The sequence below is a fragment of the Carcharodon carcharias genome, chromosome 18, assembly GCF_017639515.1.
Source record: "Carcharodon carcharias isolate sCarCar2 chromosome 18, sCarCar2.pri, whole genome shotgun sequence".
Lineage (NCBI taxonomy): Eukaryota > Metazoa > Chordata > Chondrichthyes > Lamniformes > Lamnidae > Carcharodon > Carcharodon carcharias.
Genome location: NC_054484.1, coordinates 103,329,435 through 103,342,981, shown reverse-complemented (window position 1 = coordinate 103,342,981; position 13,547 = coordinate 103,329,435). Strand labels below are relative to the sequence as shown.

The 13,547-nt window shown below is 43.8% G+C and overlaps 1 protein-coding gene across 3 annotated transcripts in view; it reads left to right on the top strand.

The window, feature by feature from the left end:
* Positions 1 to 13,547, top strand: part of reps2 (RALBP1 associated Eps domain containing 2) — a 229,505-nt gene that overhangs the window by 142,631 nt on the left and 73,327 nt on the right. For all 3 annotated transcript variants that reach the window (XM_041211190.1, XM_041211189.1, XM_041211188.1), the window contains one exon: positions 1,301 to 1,407. In XM_041211190.1, coding sequence (XP_041067124.1) covers positions 1,301 to 1,407 — 107 coding nt within the window. The remainder of the gene's footprint in view (positions 1 to 1,300; positions 1,408 to 13,547) is intronic.

Below are 13,547 nucleotides of genomic sequence, written 5' to 3'. Positions count from 1 at the left end.
TGTTCACGAAATCCAAATGCCACCTGAACATTTTTTAAAAATCTGTTCTCACACTGGACTGGAGTTATACTGTACCTGGTGCGAGATGAGCACAGTGAAGGCGGGGCAGCTTTGCAGAGCTCGGGACCTGACTTCAGTATCAGTGAACAAAAATCGGTTTCCATAAACGTGGAAGTCGTGACTTTAAGTGAAGTGACTTTGATTCCTATGGGAACTCATGATCACTTAATGTTAAAGCTGGAGTTAGGTTCCTTCAGACATTTCTTGCCTGGGGAAAAAAATATATGAGTTGAAATACTATATCATACATGTGCAGCACTGTGCATTCATAGCTGAACTAACTTGCAAAGTAAAATACATCACTAAATATGAAAGAAATACAATATACAAATTAAAATCTCTCAAAAAATATTGCACTACTCAAAACAAAAACAAAAATATCTGGAAAAACTCAGCAGGTCTGACAGCATCTGCTGAGAGGAGCATAGTTAACGTTTCGAGTCCGATTGACCCTTCAACAGAACTAAGTAAAAATAGAAGAGAGGTGAAATATAAGCTGGTTTAAGGGGGGGTGGTGGGACAAGTAGAGCTGGATAGAGGGCCAGTGATAGGTGGATTGTGTCCCCCCCCCCTTAAACCAGCTTATATTTCACCTCTCTTCTATTTTTACTTAGTTCTGTTGAAGGGTCATTCGGAGTCGAAACATTAACTGTGTTCCTCTCAGCAGATGCTGCCAGACCTGCTGTGTTTTTCCAGTTATTTTTGTTTTTGTTTTGGATTTCCAGCATCCGCAGTTTTTTGCTTTTATCTTGCGCTACTCACCTCAGTACATGGTATTTTTAGATTGACCAGGCTCTATCTAGTGGCAGAGGTTGGTCAGTGCAGTTGGCAACTGAAGTCCTGACTACCTGCACTGACCAACTTTTGCCACTACTTGGAGCCCAGGACTTAGTGTGGGTTCAGCAGCAAAGTCAGGAGCCACTGAAGAACAGACCCTGAGGACTCGGGTAAGAACAGAGGGTGGGAGTCGGCAAAGCTGGAGGGTGGGGTGGAGTGGTGGTCGGCAAGGGGAGGGGCAAGAGTGGGAGGAAGGGGGTGAGGGTGGAAGCACTGTGGGAAAAGCCATTTGCCTGGACAGACCACAGAAGAGGAAGTCTGTGGTAAATGACATTAAAGTGAAACTGGCAGCGCTTAAATGGATATACTGACACCAATTTGCTAACAACATTCAAGTGAAACAACATTAAGTGAGGATTTGCTGTATTTTAGTAGACTTACATAAGCAAAGTTTCTGTTGCAGTGTCTCCACAGTCAGTGCATGAAGATGTACACTTGGGTTCCCATGGTAACTCGGCTGTTGAGACTCTCCCAATACAACAGCAACGGACGAACTGGAATCGCAATGAGGTGAGACAGAAGAAATGATTAACAAGTCATGTGACTTATAGGACACTGCTATAGTACAAGGCCATAATAATATGAAAGTGTCCTGTCATCGATAGCAGAAGAAAGTGTTAGGATTTATTTTAATTGTTCTATGAAATATTAACTTTAATTATAATACTAGCCAATCCTATCCAGTCAATAAAAGCCACTCCCTTCTAATCCTTTTGAAGCATATACAAGAGTCGTGTCTCAGAAGAGAACCAGTTGTGTCTCTGTTTATTAGGATATGTTTAAAAGTTTCCACAGTTTTTAAACCCTTTGCGTTTGGACAGATCTGTCTCTTTGGTTAAATAAGGGCACACATTGTTAATGAATGCTTTGGTTGGAAAATCCCCCTGAGATTATAATGAAGTTTGGGAGTTAAACTGCACTGCCTGAGTTTTTAATCTGTTCCATTATCCACCTGCCCAGAGTTAAAATCAGGGCTCTAATCATGGCCATAAAGGTACATGATGGCCAATGAGAGAGAGGTTCTTTACAAACATCATTTTGAGACTGCAGGAATGGTAGCATAATGGTTTTCTTACAAGTAATGCAGGAGCCTGGACTAGGGATCCAATAACATGTGTTTCAAGTCCCATCAGAGCATCTGGGGAATTTAAATTCAGCATAGGTGGTGTCGGGCAGTTCAGTTGACTAGATGGATAGTGTGATGGAGAGTCGCGCCAATGGTGTTGGTTCAATCCCCTTACCAACTGTGGTGGTTCATGGAGGCCTGCCTCCTTGCTTTGCCCCCAACTTGTGGAGTGTGCCCTTCAACCCCTTGTGTGTCTCTATGGTCTTTTGTGGATCTTGGCTAATTACCTACCTTAATTAAATAAAGACTGGACTTAAAAGTTAGTATCAGTAAAGGTGACCATGCAATTATTGAAACTCACCTGCTTCACTAATGTCTTTTTGGGAAGGAACCATCTTTACTCAGTTTGGCCTGGCAAGCCCATCACCACCGTTGCAAGGGCAACTGGGGATGGGCAATACATGCTAGCATTGCCAGCAACACCCCACACCCTGTGAATGAATATTAAAAGACAGTTAGAATCGGAGGAGAAAAACTGGCAATTACCATGATAAGGAAGGAGAATCTAAGGCTGCTGTGAGAAAGGAACAGGAAAAGGGGACGCTGAAATGTCCCAAACCTTTAAGTATTCCAGGTAGGAAAATTTGTCGATCCTTTAGCCTCAACAGGGCTGCTTGACTGGATGTAGATGGAGCTATTTGTGGCCTTTGTTCAAATTGAGGTTTAAGTAACCTGTTTTAAAGCCAAGCGCACAGTAAGCATATGCTTCAGTACAGGACTAGATGTTGAGACAAATGAGTTTCACTAAGATTACGGGTAATTACTACATTTAAGAAATTGACAAATATCTGGAACAAGAAATTGGATTTGCCTCATCTCATTTAAACTCAAATTCTCTTCGTAACATCCAACTTTTTGAATCAAATGGGTTCCATTTTTTAAAGTGTCATAAGATGATCACATCAAACGTTTTATGTTTGCATTCCCCTTTTTAAAGTAGAATCGAAATGTGCAATGAAGCAAGTTTTGTATAACTGGACTAGACTTGCAGAGTAGGACTTTACTGCACCACAGCAGGAAGAGTGGTCTGTAATGAAATGGGAATTTCATATGAAGCAAAGTTCCAAACAAACCTCATTGCTGCATGTTCGTGGAGACTACAAAACTATTTATCCTGTTGGAAAATAACTGGAGTGACGATGCCTAACTTAAAGTTAGCTGCTGATGTAAGGGCGAATAAGCACTTACTACATACTATATTGTACAGAACTTAAGGATTTGGACTGATGTCAGGAGTTTATGGCTTATTGATATGCAGTGCAGCAATATTTTATAGTCCCATGTTTATTCAGAAGGGGGATGTTCTTTGTGTTTTTTTTTGTAAATCTAGAATTGAGCTGATTATTTCTTTTGAAAGCAAATGTGCACACCAGTGGAAATCATCTTTCCTTTCAGCTAAATTTGCAGCAGCCTTCTGTCTCATGAGATGATGGTTTTCAGCATGGTGGCCAACTGTATTGAGCATTGACTTGGGAGCTTCCCTGTGGCATGGCAGTCTCTACCACTTTTGCAGCAGAGGAATACAGTGGAAGGTGTGTGATTCGCTGGCCTGTTTTCTCTGGGCCCTCTTATCAGCCAGCTGAGTTTTTGGTCCCTGCTCACCTCTTCCAATGCCCCTCCAAACAGTCAGCCTGCAGAGGTTACAACATTCAGTGACTGTTTCCAGTGTCCATGTCAATGTCTGCCATTTTCATATCTCACCTGCAGGTGTCTTTGTAGCAGAGGTATCAGTGCCCAGGAGCTCATGACTCGGTGGCTAGTTCCCTGTACAGAAGACCTATAGGTATACGGCCAATTTCCATCCGATGAACATGACCAAGCCAGCTCAGCCATCATTGGCTTAGCTATGAGTGTTTGCTAATGTCATTAGCACACTTCAGGATCTCTGAGTTGGTGACCTTGTCCTGCTGAGGTTACATCTGAGAAAGTGAAGATGGAAACTGTTCAGCCTTTTCTCCTGCCTAGTATATGTTGTTCAGGCCTCACCACTGTAGAGGAGTGTGCTGGGGATGCAGGCTTGGTAGACTTGCAGTTTGGTGTTCTCAGTCAGGTTGCTGTTGTTCCACGCACTCTCACTCAGCTTGGACATAACAGCTGCAGCTTTTGTAATGTGTGTGTTGATTTCAGCATCAAGTGACAGATTGCTGGTGATTGTGGAGCCTAGATATGTGAAGCTATTTCCAAACTTCAGTATTGCATTGTTAGTACTGATAGATGGTGCTATGGCAACATCCTGGACCATGACATTTATCTTCCTGATGCTGATGGTCAAACCAACTCTTTACAGGCGAGACAGAATCTGTCAAATTTGCTGCTGAAGGTGTTTCTCAGTATGGAACAGCAGCATCGCCAGTGTAGAGCAACTCTTGGCATACCTTTCCTCTTGGATCTCGGGCAAGCACGGCTGATCAGCTTTCTGTCAGTTCTGGAATGAAAGTATACACCCTCTGTAAATGACCTGAAGGCATATTCCAGCAGCAAAGAGAAGAATGTGCCAAAGAGTGTTGCAAGGTGTCAGAACACAACCCTGTTTGACTCCACTGTGGATATCGCAGGGTTCCGATATGGCACTACCATGTTGCCCACCATGATGTCATGGAAGAGCAGATCACATTGAGTAGCTTCATAAATGCAGTTGTTTTAAATCCAGCTCAAGAAGAATATCCAAAAGTCTTTTACAGGAATATAAATAGTAAAAGTAGTGTAGGGCCGATTAGGGACCAAAAAGAGGATTTACGCCAGGTATGGCTGAGGTACTAAATGAGTACTTTGCATTTGTCTTTGCCAAGGAAACTGATGTAGGCAAAGTTATAGTGAAATTGAAGCTAGTTGAGATGCTGGATGGACTAAAAATTAATTAAGAGGGGGTATTAGAAAGGCTGGCTGTACAGGATGTATTCCAGAGTCCTGAGGGAAGTAAGAATGGAAATTGTGGAGGCACTGGCTTTAATGTTCCAAACGTCCTTAGATACAGGGGTGGTGCCAGAGGACTGGAAAAATGTTACATCCTTGTTAAATGAAGAGTTTTAAGAATAAAATCAGCAACTTGACCATCAGTTTAAAGTTGGTGGTGGAAAAGCTTTTAGGAGTGATAATAAAAAGCCACTTGAATAAACGTGAATTAATTAATGAAAGCCAGCATGGATTTGTCAAAGGAAAATAGTGTTTAACTAACTTTCTTTAGTTTTTTGATGAGGTTACAGAGGATTGATGAGGGTAATACAGTTGATGTGGTGTACATGGACTTCCAAGGCATTTGATGAAGTCCCACACAACAGGCGTATCAGCAAAGGTGAAGCCCATGGAATGAAAGAAACAGTGGCAGCGTTGACACAAAGTTGGCTGTGTGATGGGAAATGGGCATAGCAGTAAAGTTTTCTTTTGGACGGCCGGAAGGCATATTAATGGGGTACCCCACGGGGCCACTTAGACCCCCTGCTGCACTTGATCTATATTAATGACCCAGACTTAGGTGCATAGGGCACAATTTCAAAATTTGCAAATGACACAAACCTTGGAAGTGTTGTGAATTGAGGAGGAGGATAATGATAGACTTCGAGAACATAGATAGGCTGGTGGAATTGACAGACACATGGCAGATAAAATTTAGTGCAGAGGAAAGGCAATTTATATAAAGGATACAATTCTTAAAAAAGTTCAGGAATAGCGGGACCTTGGGGGTATATGTGCACAAATCATTGAAGATGGCAGGGCAGGTTGAGAAAGTGATTAATAAAACATACAGGATCCAGAGTTTTATAAACAGAGGCATAAAGTACAAGAAAGGAAGTTACGTTAAAACTTGTATAGAACAGTGGTTCAGGCCGAACTGGACTATTGTGTCTGATTCTGGGCATCACAGTTCAGGAAGGCTTTAGAGAGAGGGTGCAAAAAAGATTTACGAGAATGATTCCAGGAGTAAGACACTTCGATTATGTGGAAAAATTGGTGGAGCTGGGTTGGTCTGAGAGATTTGATAGAGGTGCTCAAAATCATGAGGGGTCTGGACCCAGAAGGTAGGGAGAAACTGTTCTATTGGCAAAAGGATCAAGAACCAGTGGGCAATGATTTGAGGTAATTGGCAAAAGAACCAGAGGTGATATGAGGAAAACCATGAAAGCAGCACATGGTTAGGATCTGGAGTGCAGTGCCTGTGTGTGTAGTGGAAGCAGATTCAATTGTGGCTTTCATTGAGGGAATTGGATAATTATCTGAAGATTTTAAAAAATTGCAGGACTATGAGGGAAAGGCAGGGGAGTGGCACTAGCTGATTTGCTCTGAGAGCTGGCATGGACAGGATGGGCCAAATGGCTGCCTCCTGTGCTGTAGTTCTTGAGTGGAGGGAACCTAAGCAAAGGAAAGAAATCCAAAATTGGATGTGGAGGAGGGGAAGAAGCATTCTGCACCAGCGAAATATTCTACATGGGAAATTATCTCTAAAACAAAGGATCCTGTTATCCAATGTATCTGGAGGTTAAGACTGCTCACTGATAACTTTTGGGTACCTAATGATAGAATCATTCAACAACGCTCCTCATGAACAATACTCCCGAGCTCAGAGACTGAATGATGAGAGTCCATGTGGCGACATGAGTTGCAGGGCCAGCTGTCTTCACTTTCAATCAAGACAGTGAGAGTAATTGGCTGTATTGGCAATGTAGCCAGAGGGAAATGGACATTTCCACTGGCTGTGGTTTCAAATCCGAATTATACTGTGGTGAGAAATTAAGTAGATGCCTGAGAGTCAATATTTTGTTTCTCTTAATGCTCAAGTTTGCATATGATTTTATTTGCCATTTCCTCATATGCTTATGACTTTATGTAGAAATACATTTTTGCAGGTATAATGACTTCATTATTTTCATTGTAGTTTTGCAGTCATAGAAATTCACCTATGTAATTATGAAAGCAAGAATTTTGAGTTACTTACCACCCTTTTGATCTCAAATGTCCCAAGTACTTCATGTATAATAAACTGCTTTGAAGTACAGCCACTGTTATATAAACAGAAGAGAAATTCAGTTGTGCAAAATTGGATCTTATGTGAACTTATTCTTTTGAAGGACACATCAGTGGAATTTAGAATGGAGAACAAAGAGAATTGGCAGAGTAAACAGTAGTTTCAAAATGAATGGGTAAAATTATTTACCCAGACAGTTTGATAGCTCCAGAATTTGAAATGTTAGAGTTAAGTTGTGTTTAACAATTGCAAAATAAAATTCATAACACAACACTGTCAATGGAACCATAAATGAAACTGGTGAGATGCCTCGATTTTTAAAATTTTCATCCATGTTTTCAAATTCCTCCATTAATTCTTTCCCCTCCCTCCCATTGTAACTTGCTTCAGCCCTACAACCCTCCCAGGTCTCCATACTCCTCCAATTCTGGCCTTTTGCACATACCAATTTTGAATCGCACCACTGGCAACCATGCCTTCAGCGGGGTGAATTTCAAAAGCTGCAATTGTCTCAGCAGGGGGTTCTGAATTCACAGTTTGATTGACAGTCTAAATAGGCTATTAAAGAATTAGCTGTCTTTGTGGGATCTGAATAGAAGTTACTTTGGCTTAATAAGCGATTAACCACTTGAGGTTTAAAAGTTTTGAATGGGTTTCATGAATGAAGATTTTTGTCTGCTATGAAGTTTGTGAGTGAGAGCTGTGTTAGCTTGTTCAATGTTTTTTTTGTCATCTCAATGTGGAGATCTGCCCATGGTGCATGGCGAATGAGTGGCCATGGAGGTGGCTTGGGGGTATGAGGACACTTGGGGGTGGATGAGGGGTATGAGTTGACATGAAGGGGCCATGGGGCTTGTGAGAGGGCATGGGGGTTGCTGTGGAGGCATGAAATGGTACAATGAGGCGTGTGATTGTGTGGTGGTTGAGGGCTAGTGGGCCTAACAGCTTCGAAAATAAAAGGGACAAAGCCTCAGAGAACCGGCTTGGGTCTTCCAACTGATCTACTTTGGCACTTTCCCATCCCTGTGGCTGCCTACGATCCATTTCCTGGGTTTACAGACCCGACTCAATCTTGCCCTTGCCTCGCAAGAGCAAAAATTGAGTCTAATGGGGCCCTTTAAACAGAGGCAGTTCTGCTGAAATCTGGAAATTTCCTGACTTGAGCTACCTGCCTCAATATTGAAAATCCAGTCTGAAGCTTTCGTTCACCTGTCCTCATACCTCCCCATGTGACTTGGTGTAAAATTTTTCATTTATGATCTTGTGAAACACCTTGGTGTGTTTAATACATTAAAAACACAATATAAATGTAAGTTATTGTTGAAATAAAGCAGAATCTTTGAATATTAGTTAACAGTTTTGTACAGATGTGAACCCTGCATCTTAAATACTGAAATGAGAGTTGGTTTGAATGGCATGCCCAAAAGGGTTGTGTCAGAACAATGGTGCTCCGGACATCTGTTATGAATTAGCTGGAAAGATGAAAAACAAATGAGAGGGTCCTTAAACTGACAAAATAAAGAAATGATGAGACTGATTTACGATCAGAAAAATGGCATATTATGAGCACATTATTCTAGAGTTACAAGAAAGGTATTACTGTCTAGAAAATTGAAGGTAATTAGTCACGGCAGGTTTAAAGAAAAGCATGTTGTAAAACAACAGGGCCGTGCAATGCACAAGTAGAGATTGGGAAGCACTTTGGTTGTTGACCTCCAGAACCGGGGAGGTTTAGAGACAAGTGGAAACTGTTTTGGCTGCAAATAGCTGCTATGTTACCTTTTTGCCTTCAGTATCTCTGTCATGTTGCAGGGACACACTAGAATCTGGCAATTGGGCTACCATGCCTAGTGGATGGTGCACTTCAATGTGCAGCAAAAAGACTGCATTGTGACGACTGTGCCACAATATATGTTGGCAATTTATCTAAATGATTTCCTCACTGCATCTCCTGTCAGGAGAGAGCTTACACATTTGAATAGGTGCTGTGATGTGGCGATGGCCCAATCCGTATGAGTACATTTCTTTAAAAATGTCACTTAATATTGAAACATACTTTTTTAAAGTTCATTTTACTGCTTCTGCGTTTTATACATGTATTTGTTTTTGTGCTTGAGGGCAATTTTTTATGCAATGCAAGCCTTTTTTAAAATTTATCCATGGTATGCGGGTGTCACTGGGCCAGCATTTATTCCCCATCCCTAAGTGCCCTTGGAAGGTGGTGGTGAGCTGCCTTCTTGAACCGCTGCAGTCCCTGTGGTGTAGGTACACCCACAGTGCTGTTAGGAAGGGAGTTCCAGGATTTTGACCCAGTGACAGTGAAGGAACGGTGATATATTTCCAAGTCAGAATGGTGAGTGACTTGGAGGAGAGCTTCCAGGTGGTGGTGTTCCCATTTATTTGCTGCCCTTGTCCTTCTAGAGTGGTCGTGGCTTTGGAAGGTGCTGTCAAAGGACCCCTGGTGAATTCCTGCAGTGCATTTTGTAAATGGTACACACTGCTGCTGCTGTGCATCAGTGGTGGAGGGAGTGAATGTTTGTGGATGTGGTTCCAGTCAAGTGGGCTGCTTTGCCCTGGACGGTGTGAAGCTTCTTGAGTATTGGGGGAGCTGCACCCATCCAGGCAAGTGGGGAGTGTTCCATCACATTCCTGACTTGTGCCTTGTAGATGGTGGACAGGCTTTGAGGAGTCAAGAGGTGAGTTACTCATCACTGGATTCCTAGCCTCTGACCTGCTCTTGTAGCCACAGTATTTATATGGCAAGTCCAGTTCAGTTTCTGGTCAAAGGTAACCCCCAAGATGTTGTTACTGCGGGATTCAGTGATAGTAATACCATTGAATGTTAAAGGGTGATGGTTAGATTCTCTCTTGTTGGAGATGGTCATTGCCTGACACTTGTGTGGCATGAATGTTACTTGCCACTTGTCAGCCCAAGCCTGGATATTGTCCAGGTCTTGCTGCATTTGGTCAAGGACTGAAGATGTTTGGGCTGAGGACACTACCCTGAGGAACTCCTGCACTGATGTCCTGGAGCTGAGATGACTGACCTCCAACAACCACAACCATCTTCCTTTGGGCTAGTTATGACTCCAGCCAGCGAAGAGTTTTCCTCCTGATTCCCATTGACTCCAATTTTGCTAGGGTTCCTTGATGCCATATTTGATCAAATATGGCCTTGACGTCAAGGGCAGTCACTCTCACCTCACCTTGGGAGTTCAGCTATTTTTTCCATGTTTGAACCAAGGCTGTAATGAGGTCAGGAGCTGAGTGGCCCTTTGGAACCCAAACTAAGCATCAGTGAGCAGATTATTGCTAAGCAAGTGTCGCTTGATAGAACTGTTGATGATCCCTTCCATTGCTTTACTGATGATCGAGAGTAGACTGATGGGGCGGTAATTGGCTGGGTTGGATTTGTCCTGCTTTTTGTGTACAGGACATACCTGGGCAATTTTCCACACAGCCGGGTAGATAAGAGTGTTATAGTTGTACTGGAACAGCTTGGCTAGGGGCGCGGCGAGTTCCGGAGCACAGAACTTCAGTACTATTGCCAGAATATTGTCAGGGCCCATAGCCTTTGCAGTATCCAGTGCCTTCAGCCGTTTCTTGATATCATGTGGAGTGAATTGAATTGGCTGAAGACTGGCATCTGAGACGTTGGGGACCTCCAGAGGAGGCTGAGATGAATCATCCAATTGGCACTTCTGGCTGAAGATTGTGGCAAATGCTTCAGCCTTATCTTTTGCACTGATGTGCTAGGCTCCTCTATCATTGAGGATGGGGATGTTTGTGGAGCCATCTCCTCCAGTGAATTGTTTAAATGTTCGCCACCATTCACGACTGGATGTGGCAGGACTGCAGAGCTTAGATCTGATCTGTTGGTTGTGGGATCGCTTAGCTCTGTCTATCACTTGCTGCTTATATTGTTTGGCACGCAAGTAGTCCTGTGTTATAGCTTCACCAGGTTGACACCTCATTTTTAGGTATGCCTGGTGCTGCTCCTGACATGCCCTCCTGCACTCTTCATTGAATCAGAGCTGATCCCCTGGCTTGATGGTAATGGTAGAGTGGGGGATATGCCAGGCCATGAGGTTACAGATTGTGTTTGAGTACAATTCTGCTGCTGCTGATGGCCCACAGCACCTCATGGATGCCCAGTCTTGAGTTGCTAAATCTGTTCGAAATCTATCCCATTTAGCATGCTGGTAGTGATGCACAAAGAGAGTATGCACAAAGAGAGCATCCTCAATGTGAAGGCGGTATTTCGTCTCCATAACAACTGTGCGATGGTCACACCTACCGATAATGTCATGGACAGATGCATCTGCAGCAGGCAGGGTTGGTGAGGATAAGGTCAAGTATGTTTTCCCCTCTTGTTGGTTCCATCTCCACCTGTCACAGACCCAGTCTAGCAGCTATGTCATTTAGGACTCGGCCAGCTCGGTCAGTAGTGGTGCTACCGAGTTACTCTTGGGTGTGGACATTGAAGACCCCTTTCCAGAGTACATTCTGCACCCTTGCTACCCTCAGTGCTTCCTCCAAGTGGTATTCAACATGGGGGAGCACTGATTCATCAGCTGAGGGAGGGCGGTACGTGGTAATCAGCAGGTGGTTTCCATGTTTGGCTTGATGCCGTGAGACGTCATGGGGTCCGGAGTCAATGTTGAGGACCCCAGGGCAACTCCCTCCTGACTGTATACCATTGTGCCACCGTTAGGTCTATCCTGGTGGGACAGAATGGTGATGTGTGGGACATTATCTGTAAGAGATGATTCTGTGAGCATGACTAGCCTGTCCAACTTTGGCACTAGCCCCCAGCTGTTAGTAAGGAGGACATTGCAGGGTCGACAGGGCTGAAATTGCCTGTCCTAGGCCTGTTTCGTTCCTTTTTTGTGACTTTGTAGCAATTTGATAGATGGTATGGTAGGCCATTTCACATTGGGTGGGTCCAGCAGATTTCCTTTCCAGGGCATTAGTGAACCAGATGTGATTTTAAAGAACAATTGATTCTGGATTTTTACTGAATTCAAATTTTACCATCTGCTCTAGTGGGATTCGAACCCAGGTACCCAGAGCATTACCCTGGGTCTCTGGCCCAGTGGCGATACCACTATGCCATCGTCTCCACTTTATTTTCTTACAGCTGTCTTCTTTTGAGCTGTTATTCACAGAATCACAGAGTGCAGAAGAGGCCCTTCGGTCCATCGAATCTGCACCAACATGTGAGCAACACCTGACCTACCTACCTAATCCCATTTACCAGCACTGGGCCCATAGCCTTGAATATTATGACGTGCCAAGTGCTCATCCACGTACTTTTTAAAGGATGTGAGGCAACCCGCCTCCACCACCCTCCCAGGCAGCGCATTCCAGACCGTCACCACCCTCTGGGTAAAAAAGTTTTTCCTCACATCCCCCCTAAACCTCCTGCCCCTCACCTTGAACTTATGTCCCCTTGTGACTGACCCTTCAACTGAGGGGAACAGCTGCTCCCTATCCACTCTGTCCATGCCCCCCATAATCTTGTACACCTCAATCAGGTCGCTCCTCAGTCTTCTCTGCTCCAACGAAACAACCCAAGTCTATCCAACCTCTCTTCATAACTTAAATGTCTCATCCCAGGCAACATCCTGGCGAATCTCCTCTGCACCCCCTCCAGTGCAATCACATCCTTCCTGTAATGTGGCGACCAGAACCTCACACAATACCCCAGCTGTGGCCTCACCAAGGTTCTATACAGCCCCAGCATGACCTCCCTACTTTTGTAATCTATGCCTCGATTGATAAAGGCAAGTGTCCCATATGCCTTTTTCACCACCCCACTAACATGCCGCTCCGCCTTCAGAGATCTATGGACACACATGCCAAGTCCCCTTTGTTCCTCAGAACGTCCTAGTGTCATGCTGTTCATTGAATACTCCCTTGTCAAATTACTCCTTCCAAAGTGTATCACCTCACACTTTGCAGTGTTAAATTCCATCTGCCACTTATCTGCCCATTTGACCATCCCGTCTATATCTTCCTGTAGCCCAAGACACTCAACCTCACTGTTAACCACCCAGCCAATCTTTGTGTCGTCCGCAAACTTACTAATCCTACCCCCCACATAGTCATCTATTCCACTTGTATCAGCAAAACTGGTTCATGGAAAACATTTTGTGGGGGTTCCAATGATTCCATTAGATTTTGAGGATATTGAGTGTTTTCAGGAAGTCCAGATATTATCCCTCACGTGTTAAACATTACTTACATCAGTACGTGCATTACTGACCCAGGCACTCCCTTCCTGGGCATCACAGGGGAAGCCCCCTCTTCACAAGGTAGCCTGTCACAAAGTTTTCCAATCTCTGGGAGGGAGACATAAAGGTAGCTTGAATTACAGAAGTGGTGGTTCCCATAGGCATGAAAGCCACTAATGCATCAGACCTTTACTCCACCAGGTCAGTCTTGGCCACCAATCAAGCATCTGCATTATGTATAATTAAAAGCACAGAAACAGGCCATTCAGCCCAACTAGTTCATGCCAGGATCTGTGTTCCACCCCATCATCCTTACAGATTCCTTCAC